The sequence below is a fragment of the Heterocephalus glaber genome, unplaced genomic scaffold (assembly GCF_053883595.1).
Source record: "Heterocephalus glaber isolate CG9 unplaced genomic scaffold, H.glaber_assembly_v1.0 deba00001454, whole genome shotgun sequence".
Lineage (NCBI taxonomy): Eukaryota > Metazoa > Chordata > Mammalia > Rodentia > Bathyergidae > Heterocephalus > Heterocephalus glaber.
The window spans coordinates 14,094,740-14,122,665 of NW_028258303.1; the positions used below are offsets into that span (position 1 = coordinate 14,094,740).

Below are 27,926 nucleotides of genomic sequence, written 5' to 3' on the forward strand. Positions count from 1 at the left end.
CATTTTTGCTCCAAATTGCCTTACAGTCTAATACTTCATTTTGTTTTTTTCCTATTTATCTATATGACTACAAAATATATGTTTATTTTATACACAGCACATTCATATATACATACATATATATGTATATATGGAGATCTGTCACTCATTTTTGACAACCAGTGGTACTATCTTATTATAATTTACTTTTACAAGTCCTTTGCTTACTAAGGGAAAGATAACATATGAATATCAAATGAGAATTGAGTTAAGACTGCTTAAGTTTTTCTGGAATTTGAATTATAAACATCTAAAGAAAAGTTGGCTTTAAAAATTTCATATGGGAGGTATTTTGCTTTTGCAATAGGAAGGGACATTTAAATATAAAATTCACACAAAATACTTTTTTAAAGAATTGCCGATCAGTTTTATGTAAAATAAGTGTAGCTTCTGGTGTCCCAGTTAAGTTGTTTTAGCAGTGATTTTTTTTTTTTTTAGGCTCCCTGTTTGCTTATAAACTGAACAAAGGAAGAAGGAAAGGGAAAAGCTGTCAATGTAAGAAACAGTTTATTGTTAGTACCCAGGAAGCCCTTGAGTATGGGCCGTGACCTGTGAGTACTTTCCTGACAGCCCCCGAGATTGGATATTTATTAAATTTATGTCATTCGTTTTCTCCAAAGGGAACTTGAGTGAGTGTGGGAGGGTGCAAGAGGGGAGAGTGTCTGTACTGGAGTGCAGGTCTCCTTGTTCTTTCTACCTTACATTCTTGGAATGGTTTAGTAATAGTTGGCAGGGGAGAATTATTAACAAGCAGGAAAGAATTATTATATAACTTATTCCTTGGTGCACTTCTTGTATTGACTTTCCCTTGAAGGAGCTTGGTCCAAGAAATGAGACATTAGGAATAGAAGGAACTTGAATTGGTGGCTGGAAGAAGACTCTCCCTTTCATATTGGCTCTGGATATGTGGAGCAGTAGTCCAGCAGGACTCCAAAGACATCAACAACTTCCACGTGCTAGACCTGTGCTTGGATCTGTGGAGAAGACCAAGATCAATAAGACCTGATTTGTATCAGGGGCATGGAGCAGTAGACCCTAGGCTGCCTGCCCAATAACCTCTTCTCCCTTTTCTCTGCTGGCAGAGACTTGATATTGTATCTGGTCTCACCCCTTCCTTCATTAGCTTGTGTAGATCCTGTGGGCTAATCAGGCTGTTTACTTTCCCTTCACAGGGATTGGTCACAACCCAGTGTGTGGGTATGGGACCCAGATATGGCCAATGAGACATATGTGGAAGTCTCCTAAGATCATTGGATATTTGACCAGAGCCCCATAAGTAGCATCTCCCTTAACTGGTTATGAACAAGTTGATAAATAAAATAAATACAGTAGTCAAAATATTATCCTTTTATTTTTAATCAATGAAGCTAAGTTGGAGGATACAGTTTTAGTTCTTTTAGCCAAGTGGGTTGCTGGCTCTGAAGGCATTAGAACTACATTCTGTAGGCAGTGAGGACCTTTTGAAATGGAAATCATTTCCACTTGCAATCTGACTCTGTCCTACAAACTATGCCTGTACTATTGGGGACCAGCTATCATAGCACCAGAGCACAGCCCCCTGCTGTGTTCCTTCCTCTTTTCATTGTCACTGCTGTCCAGATGTGGTTGTTCCGTAGAGCTGTGTGGGGGAGGTATGGGAGGCACCTTGGAAAAGAGAGATCAGTTTGAAGGTGTATTATATTCCAACAGTGAGGTCAGTACTGCTAAGTTCAGCATCAGTTCAGCAAAAGCTGGTTCATCTGGACTCAGGTGAGGTGGACTCCCACTAATGGGCATCAGTGCCCTCTGTCATTGTGGATGGCAATCTTCACCCCTCCCCTAGGTAGGGGTATAATCTTTTCCTTTTCACTTTAGTCAGCATTTCTCATTTCTTTTTCACAATTGACAGAGATTAAATTATATTCCAATAGTATTAAGGTAAAGTACATGTTGTATTCAAATTTCTTTCTAAAATGGAAGATGATGATTGTTACACCTCAGAGGTTGGGGAGTGTGTTTTTTTCTCATGCTGGGCAACAGAACGAAGTGTGTTACTGTTTGCTTCTAGAATTTTATCAGACTTCTCAATTCCTACATCTAAAATGTGTTTTTTTTTCTTTCAAAAGACAGCTCCAGTGTGTGGTTTTAAAATAGTAGGGCCATTTGAAAAATATGAACTATTGGAAAAGTTATTAATAACCTGAGGACTTAGGAGGAGAAAGGAGGAAGATTTAATAGGAACGAGCCCACTCAAGTGCACATGGAAAGGAGGGAAACTCATGTTAAAGCTGCTGTTTGGTGGCCACTTCAGAGGAATCAGTCAAGTTGTTGGAAGAAAAAAAGTGTGCTTTTATATTTCTTACTGCTTCATTTATGATTAGAAAGAAATATTGTATCATTAATTCCAGTCAAAAGATAAAGTATAATAAAAGAAATACTGTGAGCACCAAAGCATATATATTTCTGTCAAATGTTTTCAGTAAACTTTATTAAGGTCAAGAACACTTAGTAAGGGAGATTGTCTTTAAAACTAGGAATTCATTTTTTTGGTATTATTGATAAATTATTATTAAAGAGCAGTCAATTTAAAAAAGTAAACAAGAGTGTTCTTTAAAAACCAAACCACACTATGCAGAGTATTATCTCAATTTCTGAGGGATAGAAACTATCTTTTTAATTTTTTTAGGTAAAAATGATCATATTGTTTCATTTTTCATATGACAAGGAATTCAAGCTTGTTTTAAAAGAAACCAGACAAATTATAAAAAAGAAACTACCCCATTAATTCTAGCAACTTCACAAACACAAGTAATTAATATTAGATTAAATATTGCAGAATCCTTTTTATGATTGTGTATGTGCATGTGGTGTGTGTCTTTAGCAAAAGTAGGCATACAATGTGCATACTCTTTGGCCATCTGTTTTCTAAACTTAACACTGTATAATGGATGTCTTTCTGTGTCAGTCACACAGACCTACAGTATCCATCATGGATACACTGTAAGTTACTTATCCCTACTGATTGGTATTCATGCTAACCTAATATTTTTAGGGTTGAAAGCAACACTGTGATGAACATTCTTGCATACTTCCCAATTACTTCTTTAGTGCACATTCCTTAGAAACACAACTTTTGAGACACATGGTATATATTTTTTTAAAATGTGTACAAATTTCACGCACAATACCAAATTGTCCCTCAGGGAAGTCATGCTAATTTGCATTTCCATTAGAGGGTTTATTTTCTAAAGGAAGGGTAAAACCAAAATTAGAATAATTGATTTTTAAAGGTTGATGGAATAGAAGATGGTATTGACAAATTGAATAACATTAAGAAAATTGAACAGTATAAACCAAAACAAACCTATCAGAGTACAAGTTTTCAAAAATTAATGTTATAAAGTTATCTTATAAAGGATTCATGTATAACCAAACTTTAGAAACTAAACTAAGAATACAGATTTCATGTAAGAGAAAATACAAGTAGCAAACAAATATATTAAGAAGAATCATTATTTTTAGTAACCATGTAAAACCTAAACCTGCAATAGGATATCATTTTACATCTATTAAGAAAAAAATTTGATGATTAAACTCAGCATTTCTTCAACTTCTGGGAATTTGCCCAAAGGAATTAATTTAGAAGAAAGAAAGGTTATATGCACAGAAGTGGTCTTTCTGGTATTATTTACATTATAAATTAAGTAGTTAGCTAAAAGTCCATATTAGAAGATTGATTAAGTTAATGATCATAAATGAACTTGACCTAGGACATTTTATGGTCATTAAAATACAGGATATGAAGAAAATCTAGTCACATAGATATAGTTACAAGATAATGTTAAGTGAAAGAGTGCTGAATTCAAACTTTGTGATTAAAACTACTTTTCAAATGTACCATCTCTGTGACTGGAGTCTGCTAGGAGGGAAAACCACTTTTGGTCAACAGGAGAGAGAGAGCTTACAAGTAGAGGGTCCTGAGCAGTGATGAAAGAAGATGAATGTTAAAGGGATGAAGAGACAAAGGATGGAGAAGGTGAAGAACGGACAAGGTGAATGGGGTGGGGTTGCATCACTAGTGGCAGGGACTACACAAATAGGGTTCTTTTTCTAAGACAGAGCAAAATAGGAGAAAATGTATGGAAATTAAATATTTAAGATTCTTAGTGTGAGTAATGGAAACTCAACTCAAATCAGTTGAGGCAAAGCCTGTGATTGATTGCTTCCTTAGCCTGAAGTCCAAGGCCATGAAGTCAACCTCAGACCTAGCTGCATCTGTGTGTTCTCATGATGTCATGAGCTCTCTTTCTTGCCACCTCTCTTGACTATTGTGCGCTTTATTCTGGGTTAGCCTTATGCTCTGGTGGCAGAGTTGTTTTAAACAGTTCAACTAGCTATATTCCTAGAAAAAAAAGAGCCCTTTTTTGGGTGACATCACCAACAGAAGTTCTAGGAAAAGTTGTGGTTGGTCTGTGTGAGTCAAGATTGTACCCCCTAGATATAATCAATACCCTCTGCAGGGAAGAGAAAACCTTAGGGTTTGTCATATCACCAGGTGGAGGAGGACAGTTCTAAAAACAAAGCATGCTGGCCAAAGAAAAAGCAGCAGATGTTCTGACAAGGATAAGCAGACGTTTGAAGATAACATGGCTTGTTTTCTGAGTCTTATGTGAGAGCCACCATCTGCTTCATTGGCCTTATCAACACCACTGAGAAGGAATCATCAGGCCAGGTCTTCTGGCTCTTTAGTCTCTTGTTGGTCCCTGATCAGAACTTGGCCTTTGCATTTCAGATTTCTCTTTAGTGGAATGGCTCTGTTTATGGATACCTGTGCACTTTGCCCACCTGATCACAGTGCAGACTATAGCCATTGCACCTCTAGGCTAACATCCATGTTCACTTGCTTTTCTGAAGTTGAGAAGGAAAGTTTGCTGGACATATTTTACTCTATAATAAACCTTCACTTGCTTGAAAATACTAGTCAGCCAAGCGTGGACATATTTGATGAATTAGGGCCACATTGACATCCTTTCTGATAGTTTAGAGGAAGGGACAGTGAAGTAAATGGTGGCAGGTTAAATGTTAATATGTTGTGAAATAGAATGTTTTATTGTTTTCTTGAAAAGCTTGCTAGGAACATTTCTCAGGTACTTAGCTCCTTGTTTCATTTTTTTTCCTTTGATAAATGACTGGTAGCAAGAGAAAACTCTGTAATGGAGACTGAAATATCTTGACTAGAAAGATAGAGCTCAAAGTGTGCAGGGCCAAGCATTTTTCTACTCCCTGCAGTGATGTACAGCTTTCATGGCCAAATTATTGCTCTGCCATGAGGAATGGGAGCAGAGTAAGTTGAACCAGGACACTTGAGGCATTTAGAAGCTTTAGATTATTATCTGAAAGAACTAGGATCATTTCTATCCTCTCTGAGGTAACAGTACCCTTTTCTGCTTTGGCTCCTAGAACTGTAGAAGAAAGGTAGGAGATTTGTGACATTGGAAATAAGAAGTTTGATCATTTCACTATTCTTAATTAGTAACTCGTGGTGACCATGAATTAAGCTTCTCTTTCTCATTGTAAAGAAAGCTTTCTTTGGGATATTTCGTTTGCGTCTCCTGTTCACTGAAACCACTGAAGAATGCTTTTAGGAAAACGAAATCAAAGCTCAGCCTGTTTGTAGGTGATAGAGTTTAGAAGTGAGGTACGTTGCGTGTCTTCTAGTGCCGATATATCACCGCGCAGGTCTTCTATGGATGAGGACAGTCCTTCTTACGACTCAGGGATGATGGAGGCCGCCAGGATTCAAAGAAAATAGAAGCAAATGGGTTTTGATGTGTCACACTAAAGAGTGTATGTAGGTGGGGATTGGGCGAGAACGAATTGTGTTGAGGATGTGTGGGGCGGAAGGGTCATGTAGTTTCTGTTGGAGTCCAAACTACTTAGGAGCATTTGTGTAAGAGAATTAGATGGGAACTCTGAGGAGATGCTAGGGAGGAAAGGTGAATTAAAGAGATCTTTATGAAAAGAACTTTTGGGTCCACTGCCCTAGCTGTACTTTTAATAGCTAAAATAGTTCTTAGAAAATGTGGCTATTTCCTTTCCTACTGTTTTAGCTCATCTCAAGAATTTTGTGTTTAGATGTTAGACGTAGCTTAAGTATTAGTGTAGAAAAACTGTCACACTACTTTTTTTTTTTTTAAAAGATGTGCCTTTGCTGTTACTTAGGCTAGTCTTGAACTCATGGTTTCAAGAAATCTTCCTGCCTTAGCCTCCAAGTAGCTGAGACTATCTGCTTGTGCCACTGTGCCTGGCTTTACTTTTTGCTATGTTGTCTAAACTCAGTATTCATTTTTGTATACACCTCAGTTTTCTTCTCCATATCTCTCTTTACCAATCAATATCTGAGTTTCACCTTAAAGTGATAAAACATGGACACCAAGGAGCTATAGCCTTCATTTTCAATATTTACAGTCATCTCCTTATATTATGATGCGCTGTGTGTGTGATTAACAATGCAAACTATTCTGTCAATTGTTGTGCCTTGAACACTGCTGTCATTTGGCTCTCTGTGTAGGCCCCAGCCACAGTGGGTGCAATATTATGTACAACTTACACCACACAATTGGAATGACATCTCACCTCTTTGTAACCCAGCTCCCTGGCAGACTCACCTCTTTGGAACACAGCTGAGAAACAGGAACTAACAACAAAAGGACTGGGAAGAGCCAAAATAGATACCACAAAGTCTGCCTCAGAGGGCCTGATTGATTTATTCCCCCAGGGTTGCAGAGAGCTGCTCGTGTTGGGCTGGAGAAGAGGCATAATTGCGGTATTGAGCAGTGCTGGGAGGGAGAGGCTGGTGTGCTCTGTCATTTAGCAGAAAGAGCCGCTGTACAGAGGAACACGTTGGCCAAAAGATTAGAATCTCGTGTCTTTCTAATTATCTATATTTGGAATCATTTTAGCATAGAGAGGAAGTCAATAAAAAATCAAAAATTTCCCAAGTGGAATAGGTTTTCTATCTTAATAAGATACATTCTGTTTCCAGAGTCTGTGGACAGCTGGTATGCATCTGCTTTGGGAAACATTATATGAAATCGGACCATCTATGCTGGTTCTGCTTGTGCATGAACACAGAGTTTAGATGCACACATCTACCATACAAGCAGATACGAGGCAGCATTCTGCAGGTGCATATATAGATGTCTTAACTTTGGGCTCAGAATCATTTTACCACCTAAAATTCCTTTATAGTCATGCAATATTTATTTTTACTTCTAATCTTCCATTTATGTGGTAAAGCTAACTTCTTCCTTTTTATCCTCCATAGTTACCTTTTAAATCTGTCCCAAAGCACTTGCTGGATTAGATTTGAACAGAGGTGGGATGTGCCTCGCTAAGATTTATCCTCTTTCCCATGCTGGAGAAACAGCCTCTCCAGCTGATGGTGGAAGTGGGGGTAAATATTGAATTGGTGTTCAGTTGCATACACAGACTTGTTTGGGACCTCAGGCACCCATTGGAAAGAGCTTCAACTCTGAAAACAATGGAATGTGGACATACAATGTCAGGTCTATGAGAGTGGGAGTCAGGTAGGCTTGCAAATAAGAAAGCCAGGCTGTTAATGGGTCAGCAAGTTCCCTGAGAGGCAGATTCCTTTGAGTGAGGACACTGGCATGGAGACTACCTAGACTAGCGCCTTCCAATAGAACTTTTTTCAGTGGAGAAAAATGTTCTATATATATATCTGTGCTGCTAGCCACTCACTACAGTGTGGCTATTGAGCATTTGAAATGTGGCTCATGTCAAAGAGGAACTGGATTGTCAGGTTATTTACTTTTAATTAAATGTAAATAGTGCCATGTGTCAGAACTGCGATCCCCAGAGAAAGCATGATTCCTGCTACTCTTGGTCTGCACATGAACTCCCACTATCCACTCCTACGGAATAATTTTGTACCTGGAAAGGAAAAGGCTGGACCATAAAACTGACAGAAAAACATGAACTAGGGTTCAGATGTCTTAGAAACTTTGCAATAAACTGCTGGGAACATTCCACTGGGCTTTCCCAGCCCCACTGTCCTGGGACTGCCGCCTACCTGCTCTTACCAGTGAAGCCTGACTCTGGGAGCCTTAGCGTTGGGAAGGAGCTCTGGGCCTATGCAGCTCCTTTAGGACACTGTAGGTAAAGGGCCGGGCGGGGTGGGGAGCAGAATCTCTGGTTATCTCCATTCCCTTACCCTCTTCCTCAGTAAGGCCCTATTATTCAGACATACTCTTTCTCATGGCCATACATAAAAGAAATGAAGCCCTTCTGGGGCCTCAAGTGATAATTTTCTTTGGTTTGTCAGAGCTCTGCTTTCCTTTTAATTCTTTTTTCCTTCATTTTTACTCATATACCCCCAATAGTTTTGAAAACCATACAGCTCTTACACATTTAAAATGTTATATCTAAAGGTTTTTTTTTGAAATCAGAAGATGCATGAGTTGCAATATATATGATTTTTTGCATATGGGAAACATTACTGTTTCATTCTTGTTAGGACCCTCTCGAATGTATCCAGTAGAATATGAATGTTAGTGTTTTGATGCCCACTGGCACCCAAAACAAATGTGCAAACTGATCCCTAACTCTGGAAAACATACATATTTTTTCTTCTTTCATTTCTGATGCAGTGGTTTTTTTTTCACAGAATTTACCCTATTGTAATTTATTTTCATGCTTGAAAGTCTTTTATTGATCACCTTATGATATGTCTCTGCAACAAAATATGTGTATAAATTTAAATTTAAAATATTTGTAATATTTCCTGTGAACATAAGGCTCCAAGTGTTAAGTAATTTCTTTTGGATTGAGTTATCATAGTTGAGCAAAGCAACATAAATACATTAAAAATTTTGATAAATACTTGTTAGATGTTGAAAGTACAGTTTCATTGGAAATGCATCTCTTAATGAGATGGATGGGGCTTTTTTTCTTCAATTAGTTCATGCAGGATGCATATTATTTATTGCCAGAGGAAATAGGATTCAGCATCAATTCTATTTCTATTTTTCATTTGTCTAGATGTAAACTTTGTGAAATCTGTTCACATAATAAGTATCTGGGAAAGGAAAGAATTTGTTACAGTTTTCCCAAACTCCTTCTGAGTTATAGGCTAAAAGTTAATTGTGATGGATCATTAAAAATTATCTTTAATGATCAGGTGAAAACTTAAGTCTCTCTTCAATTTTACTAAAAGCAAAAGATTGGCAACCACCTGATTTGCAGGAGGATTAATTGTGAGTTATTAATTTGCTTTCTTAGTACCTACCCTAATATTTCAAAATGTTCTGTGTTTGGTGAAGCTGAGATTTTAGCATCTGAGAGCATTATACTGTATTGAGATTCAGGGTGTGTCAGAAGCATGCTTTTATAGTGTGAGAAGAAAGATAGTGGAAGAACCCATCCATTCTTAGGAAAGAATAAACATGGTAATAGGGATCTGGATTACTTTAAATTACCTATTCTCTTTATACCCTTGAGACTTCCAGGAGTACAGTCATATCCTCAAACCCTAAGTTTGAGGCCCTGGTCCTCTTCCTCTGGTCTGTGATTAGTCACAGCAGGGACTTGGAGGCAGTGCTGGACAGAGAGAGTTGGAGAGAGGTCTGCTGCAAGACTTTTGGAAAACTTTCTCTTGTTCTCGAAAAGAGATCCAGGAAGGGATTAGTTTTTTGTTTCAGTGGATGTGGTTGTAAATGGTGCTGTGGACCAGCTGCAGAAATACTTTGATCATCATGGGGCCTGAGTTAGAGATAAAAATGCCACCCGTGGCATATCAGAATAGGAAAAAGAATGGAATTAAATGTTTTCTTTTTCTTTATGTGGGTGGATCTTTATGTTGGGGATCTAGCAGGACCTTGTATGTGCTAGGCAAGTGGTCTACCAATGGAGTAGACTCACAGCCCAGAATTAAGGCTTTTAAAGTTGCTGTTGGCCCAGCGAACTGATACTCCCTACTGCTCTGCTTCTTAGTTAGGAAAGCAATATTTCTTTATTGTTTAAGCCAATTTTTTTGGCCTCTGCTCTATCATCATCATCATCATCATCATCATCATCATCGTCATCGTCATCATCATCATCATCATTTTATTGTGATGGGAGTCACATACCATACAACTTAAAGTTTATAAATTAGTGGTTTTAGTATAGTCAATTACAGAGTTGTGTAGCCATCCTCACTATACATTTTAGAAATTTTCTTCACCTCCAAAATGAAGCCCATTTCATTTAGCAGTTAACCCCACTGCCATTAGTTTACTCCCCATCTCTCAGCCCTACAAAGCCACTGCTGTGCTTTCTGTCTCTATAGATTAGCTTGTTCTGAACATTTTTTTAAAAATGCGGTGTATTAGTTACTTTTCTCATTGCTGAGGCAAAATATCCAACCCCCAAAGTTAATGAAGGAAAAGTTTATTTGGCTTGCAGTTTGCAGAGGTTTCAGTCCATAGTTGGCTGGCTTCAAGGCAGGGTGGTTTGGCAGAGGAGAAATAGTTTACAGTGGCCATAAGGTAGCAAAGCAACAAGGGATTTTAACACCATTTTCCTGCCCCTTTTATTTTATTCAGATTACATAGGGTGGGTAGCACTCACACCCTTAATCCTAGTGCTCTAGGGCCTAGCATTGCACTAGAAATCAATCGCACACTCTAGATTCAGACACTTCTGAAAAAGCCCCACCTAAGACTGCATGGGGTTTTGGAGGGGACATCTAAACATAAGCCATAACGTGCAGTAATTCAATGGTGATTTATGACTGGCTTCTTTCACTTGGCATAGTCTCTTCGAGGTTTACAGTACTTTACATATATCAGTACTTCATTCCTTTTATTGCTGAATAATATTTCATTGTATGGATCTATCACGTTTTATTTATCTGTGTTTTGATTGTGCACATTTGGGCTGTTTTTATTTCTCTACTCTTACTATTATGAACAATGTTGCTACAAACATTTATGTACAAGTTTGTGTGTGAATATAGTTCTTTTGGGTAGATGAGATGTGATCGAAAAATACAAAGAATGTTAAATAAAAATATATTACAATAAAAGACATTGTCTTTAACCCCCCTCAAAATATGCCCCCTCATTTTGAACACATTTGAACTGAAGCAGTTCTGGATGTCATCTTTCATGAATATCTTTAGTTGTGCTGTCATGATTGCTTTGATCTCCTGAATCTACTCAAAACATTTAATATCTTTCATGATCACTTTCACTTTGAGGAAGAGCCAGAAGTTATATAGTGCCAGACTGGGTGAATAAAGTAAATGAGGACACATCATGATGTTTCCATGAGTCTGCCTTTCTATTGCTTGGCACTAGGCAGCGGCATTCACTGTATTTTTTTAATCATATCTGATAAATAACTGAAAGAAGATCTTCAGAACTGCTTTAGAAAGTGGCAAGAACAATGGGATAAATGTATTTGAAGTGAGGGGGAGCATTTTGAGGGAGATTAATGGCCATGTGTTTTTAATTTTGATAACATTTTAAAAAGTAAGCATTCACTCAATGTTTTGATCACCCCTGATATACCTAAAGGGAGATAGCTGGTCATGTGGTAAGTTTATGTTTAATCAGATTGTTTTCCAAAGTGGCTAAACCATTTTGCAGTACCACTTAAAATGTATGACAGTTCTAATTTCTCCACATACTTGCCCATACTAGTTATTTTTGAAGTTTTTGATTAGATTTATATCACAGGGGGTATAAATTGGAATCTTATTATGATTTGGTTTGCATTTCACTGATATCTAGTAATACTGAGCATTGTCTCCTGGGCTTAATTGGCCATTTATATATTTTCTTTGGACATTACCCTGTTTTTCAAATCTTTTTTTAACTTCAGAAAATTTCAAACATATATGAATGAGAAAGAATAGTATGTACTAATAACCCATTTTATCAATTCATGACTAAGCTTGTCTTGTTTTTTTTTTTGGTACCAGGGATCAAACTTGGGACTTCGTGCTTGCAAGGTGGGCAGTGGCACCACTGAGCTAAATCCCCAGCCCTAAGCTTGTCTTGTTTACAGCTGTCTCTTCTGTTCTCTCATCCACGGTATCACTGAATTCAAAAATATGCTGTTAGTATGTATCACTAATGATGAGTGCTTTAAACGGGTAACTCCAGTAATATTATTACACTTAAAAACTTGATATATGTGTAATATATATACTATATACAATATATATAAATAATATAAAATATATAACATAATTACACAGGTAATTATGTATTATATAATATGTAAGTAATATATAATATATATGTAATAGGAGATATATAAATGTAATAGAAACTATCTATCTATCTATCTATCTAGAGCATGTGTGTGTGTTGCTAGGGTTTGAACCCAGGGCCTTGTACATGCTAGGCAAGTGCTCTACCACTGAGCTATTTATTGTTCAGCCTGACAGTGTGTCTTCAGTGCTATCATTTTTCCTATTGGTGTTGAAATTTTCCTATTTTCTTATGGATTACATTCACATTTGGATTAAATCACAATGCAAATATAATCATATATCTTTTAATGTGTAAGTTTTTCACAGCTTTTATTGTGTTTTTTTGTTGAAGACACTTGCCCACTTGCCCCTTATGGTTGCCCACATGCAAGATTTTCATGATTGCATCCCTGTAATATCATTTCTCTGCTTTTCTGTCCTTAGCATTTTCTGTAAACTGGTAGTTAGAAGCATCATGAGGGTGAAGTTTAATTTGGAGGGGCATGAATTCATCACAGATCACAAAACTACTTTGATCAAGAGGAATATGGTGCTGTCTCCTTCTCGTGATGTTAAGAGTGATAAGCAAGATCTGGTGTGCATGGTCTGAGACTCACGTTTCAAAGTTACCCAGCAACTTTTCACCTAGTGGTGTTAGCACTACCAGTGAGTATTACCTGCATGCTGAATTTTATTAGAAGTCAGCAAAATGTTGATGTGCCAATTTGGTCATGGTTTCCCTCCTCTTGTCATCTTTCCCCCTCTTTCCCTCCTACTCCTCTTACTTCTCTTACTCCTTTTTTTTTTTTTTTTTTTTGTACCAGGGATCAAACTCAGGACCTTTTGCTTTTGAGGCAGGCACGGTGTCACTGAGGTAGACCCCTGGCCCTCTTCTTTCTTTTTGATGTTGTACTGGGAATTGAACCCAGTATCTTCACACTGAACTACATCCCCAGCCCTTTTTTATTTTTAATTTTGAGCTAGGATTTTGCTAAGTCACTAAATTTCCCAGGCTGGGTTCAAACTTGTGATCCTCCTGTCTCAGGCTCCCAGAGTACTGGGATTACAGATATGTGCCACCACACCAGCCTCCTTCATTTTTGAGTCTGAATTCATCTAAAAGACAAAACTTTCCCTCGTTGGGTATCTAGGTAGCACAGGGCAATACTTTAATAATTTACATAGGCAAAGTACCATAAATTCTTGGTCGATATTTTTCATATATATATTTGGCTCTGGGGAATGAACTCAGGGTCTCATGCTTGCTAGGTATGTGCTCTACCACTGAGCTAAATCCCCAGCTCATCTTCAGTTTACTTTTCAAAATTATGATTTGGTTTTCTAGCATTCACCAAAAGTGATCAATGAGGTTTTCTCATTTTACTTTTAAAACAGAATTATAGATTCATTAATGTTAACTATTTAAAATATATCAGTTCATTTCCATTAATATTTATTTTGCTACACTTCGTTCCATGTTTGGATAGTGAGAACCTCTTCAGTTTGCTGTTGATGTTTAGACTCTGATAGGTTCCTTGATTTCTAGAGTAAAAGCTATTTTATCTTTATCTTGTCCCAGTCCTAGGATCAGCCAGTTTTTCATTGAGCTCTGCCCCTTTTTAGTGGGGAGGAGGAGTCAGATACTAAAATCCATGTACTTAAAGCCGAGACTGGTTACTGAATTGGTTATTTCTTGGTCCTTTGAGTGCACAGAGCTTGGGAATACAAACTTCCTTTTAAAGAAAAAGTAAAGCATGAATTTATATTTCCATTTCAAGTTTAGGATGATTTTTGTTTTAATTATATTTTCTTTCATTCTGCAAAGCTTATTTCCCAGTGACACTAATATAATTACATATATAGACTGAGCTAGGTGGATATTTGTGATAATTTCAGATGAACAAAACTACTGCTGAATTCATCAATATTATTACTAAAAATATTTGTTTTTAGAATGTCCTCTACCTAATAAGTTAGTCGTCTGAATTTGTGTGCTTTAATGTTGCTTGAAATACTGTCTGTGATTAAGTACTTTGAGTTTGATTGAATAGTTGTTACTGGATTGTTCTGGAGGCTCAGAAAACACAACCCCAAGGGTGACATGTAGGTGGGCTGAATCTTTGAAGGGAAAGACACTAGAAAAGCCTCAGAAACAGACTCATTCTATTCTCTCCTTGCCTTTCTCCTGACCTTGTTTCTCCTCCAAGGGAAGCCATAAAATCTAGAAATTCCTCCTCCCAATGTAGGTCATAGAAACTAGAACCTTTTCTCTCAAAGCCAGCCATAAAACCTAGCAATACTTCTCTAACCTTTCCCCTCTCCCTGCCTTTCTGTGTTAAAACTGGCCATAAAATATTCTCTGACCTATCTTGTCTGATAGTAGATCATCAGGCCCTCATTCCAGAAAATTTCTTGCCCTATACTCAGGAGGAAGAAATGATACACAGAAAGGCCAAGAAGAATCTAGGTACAAAGGCCCTGCTGGGTTTCCGCCTACTGTCTCACATCAGATCAGACCTTTTGTGTCCCATCCCATTTCTGCATGGCTGTCCTTTTTGTTAACCTAAGTATAAAAATGAACAACTTTCTCTTGTCTTCGTGTCTTCACTCTGAAGGCTTCCTGCCAGGTAACACTTTGATTAAACAGATATGTTACGCTTTTCTCTTGTTGTCCCTTGATATAGAGGTGTTGGTTGTGATACAGTGGCTCATGAAAGGAATCTCCACCCCATATATTTAAGGACCATTTACATTTCCTGTGTGCAAATTTTATTCTCTATTTTTAGGAAAGTTTCAATCACTTTTACATAATTGTTTTGTTATTTATAGCTGAAGACATCCTGATAAATAAGTTAAAATCAACTTGCAGGCCTAAGAAAGTCATAATAACATTAAAAGTTAGTGACAGTCAGAGAGTGAAGACAGAGCTGTTGATAGCAGCTTTGAATATGGGAAGGCTGTTCCCATGTGTCCCCACCCTACCTGCTGGGACTTTTCCATGTGAAAAGGAAACACACCTGGACTGGGTCAGGTGAGAATTGTTGATCATGTGTTTTGATGGGGCCTTTGTTGCTTGGATTACATGTGAGTCCTTTATTTTGACCACCTTTAACTGTTTTCTTTTTGCAAATTTCAAGCTTAAAATTTTTCACTGTCTTTGGCATTTAAACTCCAGGTCACCTTGACTTCTCGATTTTGTCTACCTGAAGAACTCATAATGCAAAACTGGCCAGTTGTTCAGACTCATTATAAAGGGGTAGAAAAATAGGAGGAAAACAGAAGTTAGCTCTTCAAAGTTGACTTTTTCTACGTTTATTTGAAATCAGTCATGTTGACAATATGTAATACATGTGAGTGCAGATCATGACCCTTCAAACTGTGACTCAGAGTCAACTGACCCTAAAGTAGTGCTTTCCTCGATAGTCCTGAATGGTCACAGGCTTGGCAGAGCTTATGGGTCAAGGGAAAACTTAATACTCTAAGCCAGTGATGGTGAACCTTTTAGAGACCAAGTGCCCAATTGCAACCCAAAATCCACTTATTTATTGCAAAGTGCCAACACTGCAATTAAACCTGAATACTGAGGATTTAGTTTAGAAAAAGCAACTCTATATTAGCATCTCTTATCTTAAAAGAAAAACACAACAACACACGTGCCATAGGTTCACCAGCACTGCACTAGACAAACACAAAAATAGCGCATTTATGTCCATGGAAGAGGCATGAACCTCAAGTTCCAAACTGGAATAAAGCTGTTTTACTTGGTATAGAGAAAATGTTAAACATATCGAACAGTTTCTGATACTGAACAATATGGTAATGTAGAAAGTGTCAAACACCTCTGGGCTTTGAAAGCCAATTGATTGCTCAATACTACTAACAAGGTAGAAAAGCTCAATTTCAAAATTATACCAAATTCAAAGTTATTCTTCTACTGAAAAAGTTTTCCCCTTACTTTTAGAACCTGACTTACAAATGACCATGACAGATAAATCTGGTTAGGTGCAAAATTGGGAATTGTAGATAAAAGAGGACTTTTTCAAACTCTGTCATTTTTTAAGTTCATCTTTGAGTTTGGCTAATGCTGTTTCTCTGGCCCCAAATCATTAACTCGTCTTTGCTTGGAATAATTGAAGCTATGAATCCACACTCTTTCTAAAGTGTGGCTGTATGTTTTGAAAAGTGATTTTCCCATTGTCATGAAGAGAACAAATGCCACAGGATTTTTTTTCTAGAATTCAACAACTGAAGAAAGGCAACTCCCTTGGTTAATACAAAAGCTGTCATTGCATGGAATGGTATCTCTTGTCCTTTTGGTCATTAACTGGGCATAATTTTCAAATGTAAAACTTCTAAAAGCAGCATAATTTTAGAAATGGCAGGATTATAATTGTGTGCAACATAAAAGATAAATGTGTAGTTTATAAATCACAGATATTAATATTCAGCAGGAGCCCAATTCACAGTAAAATTTGAAATAACTACATTGTTAAAAATAATTGAATTTGGGTTTTAGAAGAAAGTTTAGTGGTTAAAGATTATATTTGTAGGGGGTGCTTTTGGCCTTCTGGGGTTTAAATTTGCGTGTAGGTGGGGTTATTTTCTCTTTGAAACAGTGGTATACATTTCAGTTAGTTGAGACTAATTTTTCTCATTCCCGTTACTTGTCCTTCTCCCATCTAATCTGTCACAAAAGCTTGGTTCTTACTTTTATGTATTTTTCAAGGTCTCTTTCCTGCAACTTATACATACCACTGTCTGGTGCCTGCTGCCATTGCTGTTAGCTCTGTTTCTGCAGGGCCTCCAGGATGTCCCCTCCTGCCAGTGTTGTGCCACCCAAGTCCATGTTACACAGCATGGAGAGACCTGGAGTTAACAGATGGATTTCACTTCTCTCCTCTGCATGGGAATTCACATGGTCTGAAGAACCTTGGTTGCTCTAGAGTAGAATGAATGGGCCAAGATGTATTTTATTTACACTTAAGTCATCCTGAGCTTTTTCAGTAGGCCTAGATTGTTGCTAATTTTCCAAAAGGTATTTATTTTAAACAGTTTTTTTTTGTTTGCTTTTTGAGACAGGATCTTGCTATGTAGTTCAGGCTGGCTTTGACTCCCTATGTAGTTCCTTGAGATTGTGATGATCCTTCTGCCTCAGCCTCTCCAGTGCTGGGATTACAGGTGTGTGGCATTATGCCCAGCCCTAAACAAATGTATTTTAAAAAATAACAAAATGCTTCCATTTGGGGACCCTACAGGTTGGGTGGCTTGGAGGTAAGAACCTCTCTGGCTGTTATTTCTGGAGTTTTAGGTTCTTCATATTCCCTCAGTGTTTGGGGAACAAGAAGTGCAGAGGATTGGAAACGAGGGAATTTGGGGTATACAGGAGTTCAAATCACACCCCATTGCCTTTTTTTGTTTGTATTTTGAGACAGGGTCACAATTTGTAGTTCAGGCTGGCCTTGAACTCACTATGTAGCTCAGGCTGACCTCAAACTCACTGCCATCCTGTCTCAGCCTCCAAAGAGCTGGGGTTACTGGAGGGCCCATTCCACCTGCGTGTGCTGCCTTCCTAATGAAGACATTTTACATGCTGTTTACCCTGGACAAGCCACCGGTGCCTATGCTGCGGGCTGGTGTGCATGACTCTCATGCCATAGTGTTCTTTGAGCTTGTTAGGGATCCGGTGGGGAGTGAATGTCCAGCCCTCACAGCACAGACCCGCCGCATGGAGTAAACTGTTCCCTGCAGCACCGTTTGGCATTGTTGCCCCAACATGGGTGGATGGGTGGAGTTCAGGTAAGAGGTTCTTGTACGCTTGAGTGCCTCCTGCAGGTCCATGCACAGCCAGCAGCAGAGTAGAAGCTGCAGATGAGAGCAAGGCACGGGATTCTGAATTATGGTTTGAGAAGGGGAAAAGCTCAGCCGTTTGCCCTTTCCTCTCTGTGGAACTGGGTGTCCACAGAAGATCACAAGAAGCTAAGTCTAATTTTTGTCCAGTCGCCTTTTACTTGACAGCGCTGGCTGGGGAATTCCGGAGTCCAGGCTGTGCTACACTTCCGGCTTGGTACAGGAGCAGCCCAAAGGAGGGAGCCTTCGTGAGGTCTGAATAATTAAATATGCATTTAGAGACATTCAGGATATAATAGCGGTAGCCTGAAAAGAAAAGTCCAGGTACCAGCCTAAAACCCAAATGCTGTGCGGGAGCCATGAAGGGAGAAGCACGCAGTTATGGGAGGGAGTTAACCAGGTTTCTAGGAGCTAAGATAGGAAATGCTAAGTATAAACTGAAGTGAATCTCTATTTTTACAGCTGTTATGACTAAGGCATGTTGCTTATATTGAAACAGAAAAACAGCACTCACTGTCTATGACAACTGATTATATTTAATATCTACTTCTATAAAAACCTTATTAATATTGCGGAAGAGCAGAAGGTTAAATTACTAGGATTAGGGCCGGGGATTTAGCTCAGTGGTTCCGGAGCCTGTCTTGCAAGCGCAAGGTCCTGAGTTTGATCCCTGGTACCAAAAAAAAAAAAAAAAAAAAAAAAAAAGAAATTACTAGGATTAAAATTATTTTTATCTGAACAAAAATAACAGGTATTTAAAATTGAACTACCAGTTCTGATATATTTGGCCAGATGCTCTCCAACTTTTTATTTCTTATAAGGAACCATCTGCTCTAAGTGGAGGTTCCTATTAAATTTTGTAGTAGAAAAAGAAAGTAGCATGTGAAGACACAAAGCGAGTGAGTTGTGAAAGAACACAGTTATTAAGACAAAATTTTAAAATGCTCTGACACCCCATGGGCCAGTATAAAAGAGTTCTATTTAGAGAAATTCTGTTGGCAAAGCATACATTTTCCATTATTTCTAATAAGGTTATTACAGGCAGCAATTTGAGAAGTGTGTCTTAATAGATTTGGCATTATGTTGCCTTTACTGAGAAGGATCTCTAGATTGCGGAGCCCACCCTGTACCCTGTTTCTCATCCTAAGTCTTGGTGGCTGGTCCGGGGTATCATAGTAGGCTCCCTGGAAGTCCGAACATCACAGTGTGAAAGGGGTAGGTGAAATCACTCATGGAGAGCCAAGTATTTTTGTTCTGACTACAAAACTGAAATTAGAAAAGCATGTAGTACCCTATCTTTATATTGTCCACAGTCTGCATATTCCAAAGAACTCTGGGTCACACAGTACCTTTCATATTGGGGAAAAGGTGAAAGGTGAGGTCGGTAGATTTTCGATAAGTTTCTAAAAATGAAAAAATTGGCAGCTGCTCTAATTTAAATATTTGGGTTGTTTTAAGTAGAATAGCTTTTTTCTTTAATCTTTTTTTTTGTTTCTTTTTTAAATTAGTATATGTTTGCAACACATAATAATTACACTTAGCTTGGGGAATTGGTACATATACATGTCATGTTTTAATCAGTTTTACTTCTCCTTCCCCTCGGTGCCCTCCTGTCTTCAACACTCTGCCCCTGTAGCTTTTTCTTGAGGCAAACTGATTTAAAGTCATACCCAATATTCCTTTCTCCCTTTACATTGTATTAAATACATCTTTAAATCTTTAGTTTAAAAAGTTTTAAATTAGAATTTTCTGACTTTTATCTATAATAGACTCTTAATAATGCAGAGTGTTCTAATATATAGTATGTCATAGAAATTCCTTTTTTGTGAAAATTTTGCTGAGTTCCGATTTGGCTTTGCATTAAAATGAAATGTGTAATTATTGCATAGTCATTTTCAAGAACTTTCCTATACTGGCAAATGATTACTTGATTCAGTAGGAAGTACCAGTTGACAGTACCTTATACTCTGGAACTGTATGATCTAAATTCAGATCCTGGTGCTTCTATTTAGTAGCTGTTGCACTCTGAGTAAGTTATAGACTCCTATGTCTTGATTTGCTCAAGAGTAATAATAGTACTTAACCATGGGGCAGTTGTGAGGAATTAAATAAGCTATTATATTTAGTGTAGTGTTTGGTACAGAATAAGCACTCAAATTATTATTTCATAACCTTGTTGGAGTTAATATATGGTCTATAAAACAAGACTAATTTGAAGTTATTCTATAACCTATACTATTCACTAATTCTTTTTGAAGACATCATTTAAATTGCTTATCTTGGTTTCTTACTCAACAATGGTAAATTACAAGATAAAACCTGAACAATAAAAATAGTTATTTGTGTGTATGTGTGCAGTGCTGAAGATCAAACCCAGAATCTTGTGCGTACTAAGCAAGTACTCTACCAACTGAAAATAGTTACTATTCTTCCTATTTTCCAACTTAAAACTTTAATTGTCACCAAATAATGCTTCGAAATCTTCTTGTAGTTTTGGGAGAACACATTGAATAATAGCTTTGGGTAATTTTTGCCTTTGTTTGAAAAGTTTGCTTTTTATCTGAAATTGGCTATAATTAAATGCAAGACTAAAAACACAATTGCTAGTTTTTAAAATGCCTACCTATATCAAAGAGGTCTCTGCTTATTAGTCTGTGTTGGTTATAGTTTATACCTGTTACAAACTGTGAATAATTCACATATATGTTCATATTGCTGGCTGCTGGAAGCAAACTTAGATGTGAGGTGAGAACTAATAAAAATGGCAGAGGGAGAGGCAAAATATGGTAAATGCCAATTTATTTTAAAAGCATTCTATCAGTACTTATGTTGTATCTTGGTTTAAAGGCTCTGGAGCTAGAGGGTGTTCTTTATTGATTGTTTGAGTTTAGGCAAGTGATGAATTCTCTGAGCCTCAATTTCCTCATTTTTAAAGTGGAGATGACAGACACACGTACCTCCCAGGGTTGTGAGGAAGCCCACCCAGTACCACCAGCAACTGTAACTCCAAGGCGCTACCCATGTGTGCTGGGTATTGTGCTCAGTGCTTTCCATGTGTCCTCACATTTAATCTTCTGCAAAGTTTAATGAGACAGCTACAGTCACCATTCCCATTTCTGGAAACACAAGTGTGGGAAAAGGAAGGAACTTTTCCAAGGATTCACTGGAAGTAGAGTGCCAAAACTGAGAGCTAGTTCTGCCTGATACCAAGGTGCTTTGCCTGTATGATCTTTTTAAATCTTCAGGTGCCTGGGACAGCTTCATTGCTACAATTTAACATTTCAAGTTTTAGGTGTAGATAGTAAGAAGAATGTATGAATTTCCATAATGGTTTTTGTTGTGTTGTTTTGTTTTTTGTATTTTATTTTCTAGCAAGGGCCAATGCTTCCTTCACTGTTTTCTCCTGAGTGGTTTAGCCATTTGCTTCTAATCGAGAGTACTTTAAAAAAATAACAGAATTGTAAAGGAACTACAGAAATATTTCTAGGTAATAAATTTGAAATGACTCAGTTTAATTGTGGGCAATAGTTGTGGTCCCATTGATGACATCGTCTTCTTTAAGGGCAAAGCATCAGTGATGCATTTTTATAATTTTCCAGTTGTCATATGAAACTAGTTTTATTAAAATCATGTTTTAGACTTGGTTTTGTTTTTAGTTGAACATGTGCTAATTTAATCTATAAAGCCAGGAAGTACGAACACTTCTTACTTTTGTGTTTGGCAGGAATAATTCAATATAAGATCCATTCACTCGTCCCGTGACTTGCCCCTTCATCAGGAGACACTTTAAACAACCTTAATCATAATGCAATACAATATCTGTCTATAAGGAAATACTTAAAACTTGCCTTATGGATCAAAAAATGTCTTTATTTTGAATTTTAAAATGTTGAAGCTTTCTCAAGAGAAGAAATTCTGTTCTCAGGTATTTAGATGTTGATTGGTTAAGTTTTATTCAATCATTGTAGGGAATTCATTCATTTCTCATAGTAGGAAAATATTATTTATAGATGGCGTAATAAGTGTTCATTTAAATGTTCATTTTTAAATTGTTTATTTAGAAGTTGGAGTCCATTTCCCCCACAATATAGTTCACAAGAGATGGCTGGACCTATTTAGTGCTTGGTAGAATCACACTATTATACTATATTGGTTCTGATCTTGGGTGCAGAGGATTGTTAAGGGCTGAATTGTGTTCCCCTCAAGTTCACCTGTGACGTCCTAACCCTTAGGGCCTCAGGGTGTGATTGTGAAGACAGGGTATTTCATTTAAGGAGGTAATTAAGAAGAGGAGATTCAGATGCAGGTCTGCACAGAGGGAGTTCCATGTGAAGACACTGGAAGAAGGTGGTCGTCCAGAAGCCAGAATGGCTCTCAGGAGAAACCAACCCTGCTAACACCTTGATCATGAGTTTCCTGCCTCCAGAATTGTGAGAAAATGAATTTCTGTAGTTTAACTCATTCAGTTAGTGGTCCTTTATTTTGGCAGCCCTAGAAAACAAATACTAGGAGCATGTGGTATAGAAATAGAGCTGGATTTATGTTAAAAATGCAAAGGTAGCAGGAGTTTGTCTTGAGTCTTCTTTTACCTTACATTTTATCTTCTTTTCCCATTGTCTTCTTGCCACTCAGGGTCCCCATGGGTGAGGATGGATCTGGATTATCTCCAGAGTGTTCTCTGCTCCTTATTTTCCAGGTAAAGTTAGGGACTGTGTAATGTCAATGGCTATGACTATACATACTAGGTGGTGAGTGACTGATGCTCCCTTAATTCCCTTAACGGGAGCTTCATGAATGCATGGACTTTGGTGACCAACATGTTCTCAAACTAGGAAAAGAGTCTGACACATGGTAATTTCTTTAATAGTACTAGGTATCCTGGTTTAAAAGCTAGAGTTAAGTCCAAATGTATGGCTTACTGTAGGAATTGTAGACAGTAGAGTGAAGCAAGTAGAGTGAAACACTTCCAGCATTTGGGAACATGCTCCCCTTTTGTGGTTGGTTGTGTACATAGGGAGATAACAGTGGGACCCTGAGCACCCACTCCTATGATCAGACAGATCTCCTTTTACAACTTCCTTTATTTCCAATTCTGCATCTACAATTTAAAATATCCCCTTGCTTTAGTTTATGAGGGCTCCCTTGGCATTGCAACCCAAGTTTCCTTCTTTGGAAAGCCAAGGAGGCTGTGAATGATGTGGGAAGAGATAGGTAACTTTGGGCATTGAGCTCATTTGTGAGTTGAAGCTTACCTGTGTCACCTATTTCTACCCCATCACATGCTTATGTGGTACTTAAAGTGAGTAGTGTGGAAAATAGGAAGGCAAACAATGAAACCTGTAAAACCTCTACAGTTAGTCCTTCCAGCAGAAAGAATGGCTGTGTTAGGGACTGTGTTCCTGCAGAATGACAGCGGGCTTACCCCTCTCATCCCTGCCACCTGGTCCAGCAACCCTCCACTTGTGGAGTCCTTCCTGGTCAAACACTTAAAAGATGGAGATAAAGGAGTGTATTAAGTGGGGATAAAAGGTTTTTTATGTATTCATTAAACTTTTATAGCTCCAAGTGTATTATACATATTTGTTCATCCATAACCTTTATTATAACCCTGTTAAGGAAACCTTTGTTCTGGGTCCACAGCCAGGGCATAGCAGGGTAGCTGTGGAGACCCAGGGAGTGTGGGGCTAGACTGATTTTTATAGAAGAACTGAAAAAAGGAAATCCTAGGTTTGGGAGAGAGATGTTGGATATAAACGGTGCACAATTTTTATAGAAATTGAGGAAAAGAACCTATTCTCATGCTGACTTGACCTCAAATTCCTCCTATTTTATAGCTCTCCTGCCTCTTCTGCTGTGGTGACATTAATGTTTTAGTCACCATAGAGGGAGGGAGCTGTGCTTCTTAAGAACCGGACAAGCAGTGTCTTTGTAGTGAAATGTTTTCCGAGGCTGAAGGGAAGAGAGGCAGCCCAGGGAGCAAACAGTGCTGGGATGGGAAGGCAGCACTGTTCAGGGACACAGCTCTAGGTAAGGTGTTGGAATTCTACATGTTCTTTCACAGATGAAGGTGAGAATATTTATGCTACTTTCAAGGTTGTTGTGAAGCTAGACAAAGAAATGGAGCATAGAACTTAAAATCAAAATGCTGCAAGATCAAAACATCCAGTTTTCAAATATTTTCATGTGACTCATTTTTTTCAAATGAAGTTAATCGCTCTCTTCTAAATAGAAATGGCCTGCTGGCTTGTCCTCTCCTCACCTTCCCTGTCCAGTCTTTGAGGGCACTCCAAGGATTTTTAAGGGCCATACTTAGAAAACCAATTCTCTGTTCTAAGTATGAGGAAATTTCAGCCAAGGGACATTCCACGGCTTTCTGCAGCTGCTCAGTGATGCTTCTACTGTCTGAGGGTTGTGTTCCTATTGGAAAAATCACCTGTCTGTCCCTCTGAAACCCTTTGAAAAGTTGAAGGTTCCTATCAAAGTGGGCCCCTTTGCTTTAATAATGCCCGTCTTCTACAGGATGTGTCTAATGCTCCTAGGCAGGGAGACTTCTCAGGTGTGACCATTGCAGTTGCCAGGACCTGGCATTCAGAAAGGCCCTGCTCTGGGATTTGGACTCTGTTGTTCTCGTGTTGAAATTCTTAGTTGCTTTTGAGCAAGGCTCCTTGAGCTTTCACTTTTTAATGGACCTTATAAATTAAGTAGGTGATCCTAGCTTCTGCTGGTGGTGGTGGTAGTGGTGGTGGTGTGTGTAACCAGTCAACTGATTTAAAACATTATGTATAAAATTATATATGCTGTACATATATAATTATATATTTAATACTCACAACTGTCTTCAAGGAGTGGATATTATTATCTCTATTATACAATGAAGAACAACAAGGTGATCTCCTTAAGATGATCTCCTGAGGTCCCACATGCTGTGAGGGAGAGAGTGGGAACCATGGCTGTAGGTGTTGTCTCTGAGCCCACTGCCTCCCACCTCAGGCCAGTGCTGGTCTACAGTATGACTGTGCTGGGGCAGAGGAAGGAGCTGGTTGTAAGTCTTTGTCTTGTGGGCAGGGAGTGTGAGAGCTGAAGTGCTTAATCTGGCTACTGGCAGCCATTTAATTGTAGGCACCCCTTAATTTTTAAAGATGGTTAATTTGTTCTTTTTTGTATGGTGCCATGGATTGAACCCAGAGTCTTGTGTACCTCCAGCACTTTTGTCTTTTTGTTTGTTTGTTTTCTTGAGGCATGGTCTCACTGTGTAGCCCAGGTTGGTCTTGAACCTGCTATTAGCCCAGGCTGGCCTCAAACTGTGATCCTCTTGCTGCAGCCTTTCAAGTGCTAGGATCACAGTTGTGCACCACCACACTTGACAACCTTGGGTCTTTTTCTAAAAGGTCGTTTGGTATAAGACTGATTTATGTAGGGCCTTTACTCCATAGAGATGGTGACTGACCCAACAAGTGTGACTTAGTCTACTTTATACAAGGAGAAACTAAGAAACATTTACAAAAGAACATATTTGAGTTCAGGCTGCGAATTGGAGCAAGTTTATAATTGGACCTACCTTATGCTTGCTTTTGCTTCAACATGCATTTTGTGTTTTTCCTTATTTTTTCGCATACGGACATAAACACATAATGGCTTTGAAATTGTTTTGATGATGAAAGTTGGAGGAGAAAATGCAATTACCTGTATTTCTGTGTTCACACCAATAAGAACCTAAAACTTTATGTTTGATCCTTCCATTTTCCCAACCTTTTCAGCGAAAGTTCAATTTTTAAGATTTTTTTCATCCAAGTGTTTCTTAGTGAATTCTTTTTATGGTTGCCAAGCATAGAAAATAGAAATTTCTTATCTAGAAAAAATTCTTCAAAAAATGACAATTTCTGATGCTGATATTCTTGAACAATATTGTGGTCCAAGTTCTAATGTCATCTTACATTAGACAGAGCTTTTGGTCTGTAATGTAATTGCATATTTGTCATAGAAAGAAGAGTAAGACAACAGTGTATCAGGCAGGAGAATATTTGTCCGAGATTCTGATGGAGCATGAAGAACACAAATGAAAGTTTTATATCAAGAAGCAAAGCACGTATGTAGGGACAGGGTGCTGCACAGAATTCAGGAGTAAAATTTCTCATTTTGTTCACTTTATGCATTTAGCAAATATTCATTGAAGCTCTCAAAATAGCAAATAAAACTGACTCTCCCCTTAATCTCCATAGATTGTAGCGGTCCTATCAAGACCTAAAATTGCAGATTTATATCAATACAATATTGTAATTTGAATGACAAATTTCCAAGATGTTGTAATCAATCAGGCTTTCTTAATCAGGGTTGAATATGCAGATTTTTTTAGAAGAAGAAGAAAAAAAAAAGGACAAAAAATGTGGAGCAGCCTTCTTTTGTAACTAAACTGTTGAATAAACTTCCTTGGGGAATTCCCAGGAAGGCAGCCTTTTCCAAAGGACCACCAGAAATACTCAAAGAGAGGAAACAAAAGCACAGAAAGCAGCCTTATTACCACTCCTCACCTATGTCCTTGAAAACTCAATTAGTGAAGTTCCTGCCCAGAATCTGTCAGATAGGTTGTAACCATAGAGTGCTAATGGCTCAATTCTTTAGTTATCAAAATGTCACTTCATATTAAATGAATGAACTCTTAAGTACCCATATGCTGATTGGATTTATTCCTTACGTGGTGGCTGTGATCATTATTACCCTGAGCATGAACTTTACCAAATGACTCTACAAATTCCACTGAATTCTTTTTTCCAAGTTAGGATGGCTTTGGGACCACCTTTCACAGGGATATTTTAACTTCTGGCCAAATAGTGTAAGGTAAAAATTGAAAGTTGAGAAAAGCTGAAAGTTGAAGAATTTGTGCAAGCCAAATCTATGAAGTTGTGAGGGCTACTCTAAAGATTTTATTACCTTGAGATTGAAGCTGCCATATTGCTAAAATGTTTTTCTCCATCAGACAGATCTAAATTTATTGCATTGTAAATGAATGTACTGACCAGCTTCAGATCTGAGAAAAGAGGAACAAAGGGTAAAATAGCTTTGTCTAAAGTAGAAATTTAAGGGCAGAGTTTGGACACTATTGTTTAAACCAAGTGAACATAACCAGATTTGCAACCCATTCCTAGAATTTCAGTACATTTTTGGAAATGGTGTGGGATGTTTGTGGCTTCACATCCACCTCTGAGATACACCAGAATTTAGCACATATTCATTGGAACAAAGGGAGGCAGAAGAAGCAGCTCTTTATTCCTAGTGACCTGCATTTCCTGCTTCCCCCTTTAAGTACCCTTTAAAGCAAGGACCTTGGCCCAGGATATGGCTTTAGGGGAGTTCTAAGGAAAACTGTTGAATACCGCCTCTAGACCATTATGGGGCTGTGTTTAGACTTCTGATATTACCTCCAGCAGCCACTAACTAGTGGATACATTGATGATATTGGAAGGAGACATTTATCAAATAATTTTAATTGTTAAAACATTTTGTGTTCTTAGTAATTTTTCCCCTATTTTTAAATATACCCGGAGTCCTAGAAACTGGACAGAGATCAGTTTTCTCTTACCCCATGAGAGGTCAATCATGATGGATATCTTCCTAGGCCTTTGTGTGTATGTTACAACTGTTCTTCAGAAATGTTTCCTTCCCTCCTTAGAGATTTGGGAGTGTGGCAGAGGTGGGGACTTAGGGGAAGGAAAAGAAATGGGCCTAGTGAAGGATGGGTATTTGTGAAGAGTAAAGTATTACAGTTTGGTATGATCTGAATGTTTGTGTCCACCCCAAA

At 38.0% G+C, this 27,926-nt stretch overlaps 1 protein-coding gene across 9 annotated transcripts in view; it reads left to right on the top strand.

Annotated features, from left to right (window-relative positions):
* Positions 1-27,926, top strand: part of Fras1 (Fraser extracellular matrix complex subunit 1) — a 444,408-nt gene that overhangs the window by 17,115 nt on the left and 399,367 nt on the right. The window contains exon 1 of one of the 9 annotated variants that reach the window (XM_087215888.1): positions 19,885-22,826. The exons of the other annotated variants lie outside the window; for them this stretch is intronic. Coding sequence (XP_087072014.1) covers positions 22,770-22,826 — 57 coding nt within the window. The 5' untranslated portion in view covers positions 19,885-22,769. Of the gene's footprint in view, positions 1-19,884; positions 22,827-27,926 lie in introns of those variants that run through there. 9 annotated transcript variants of the gene reach the window in all.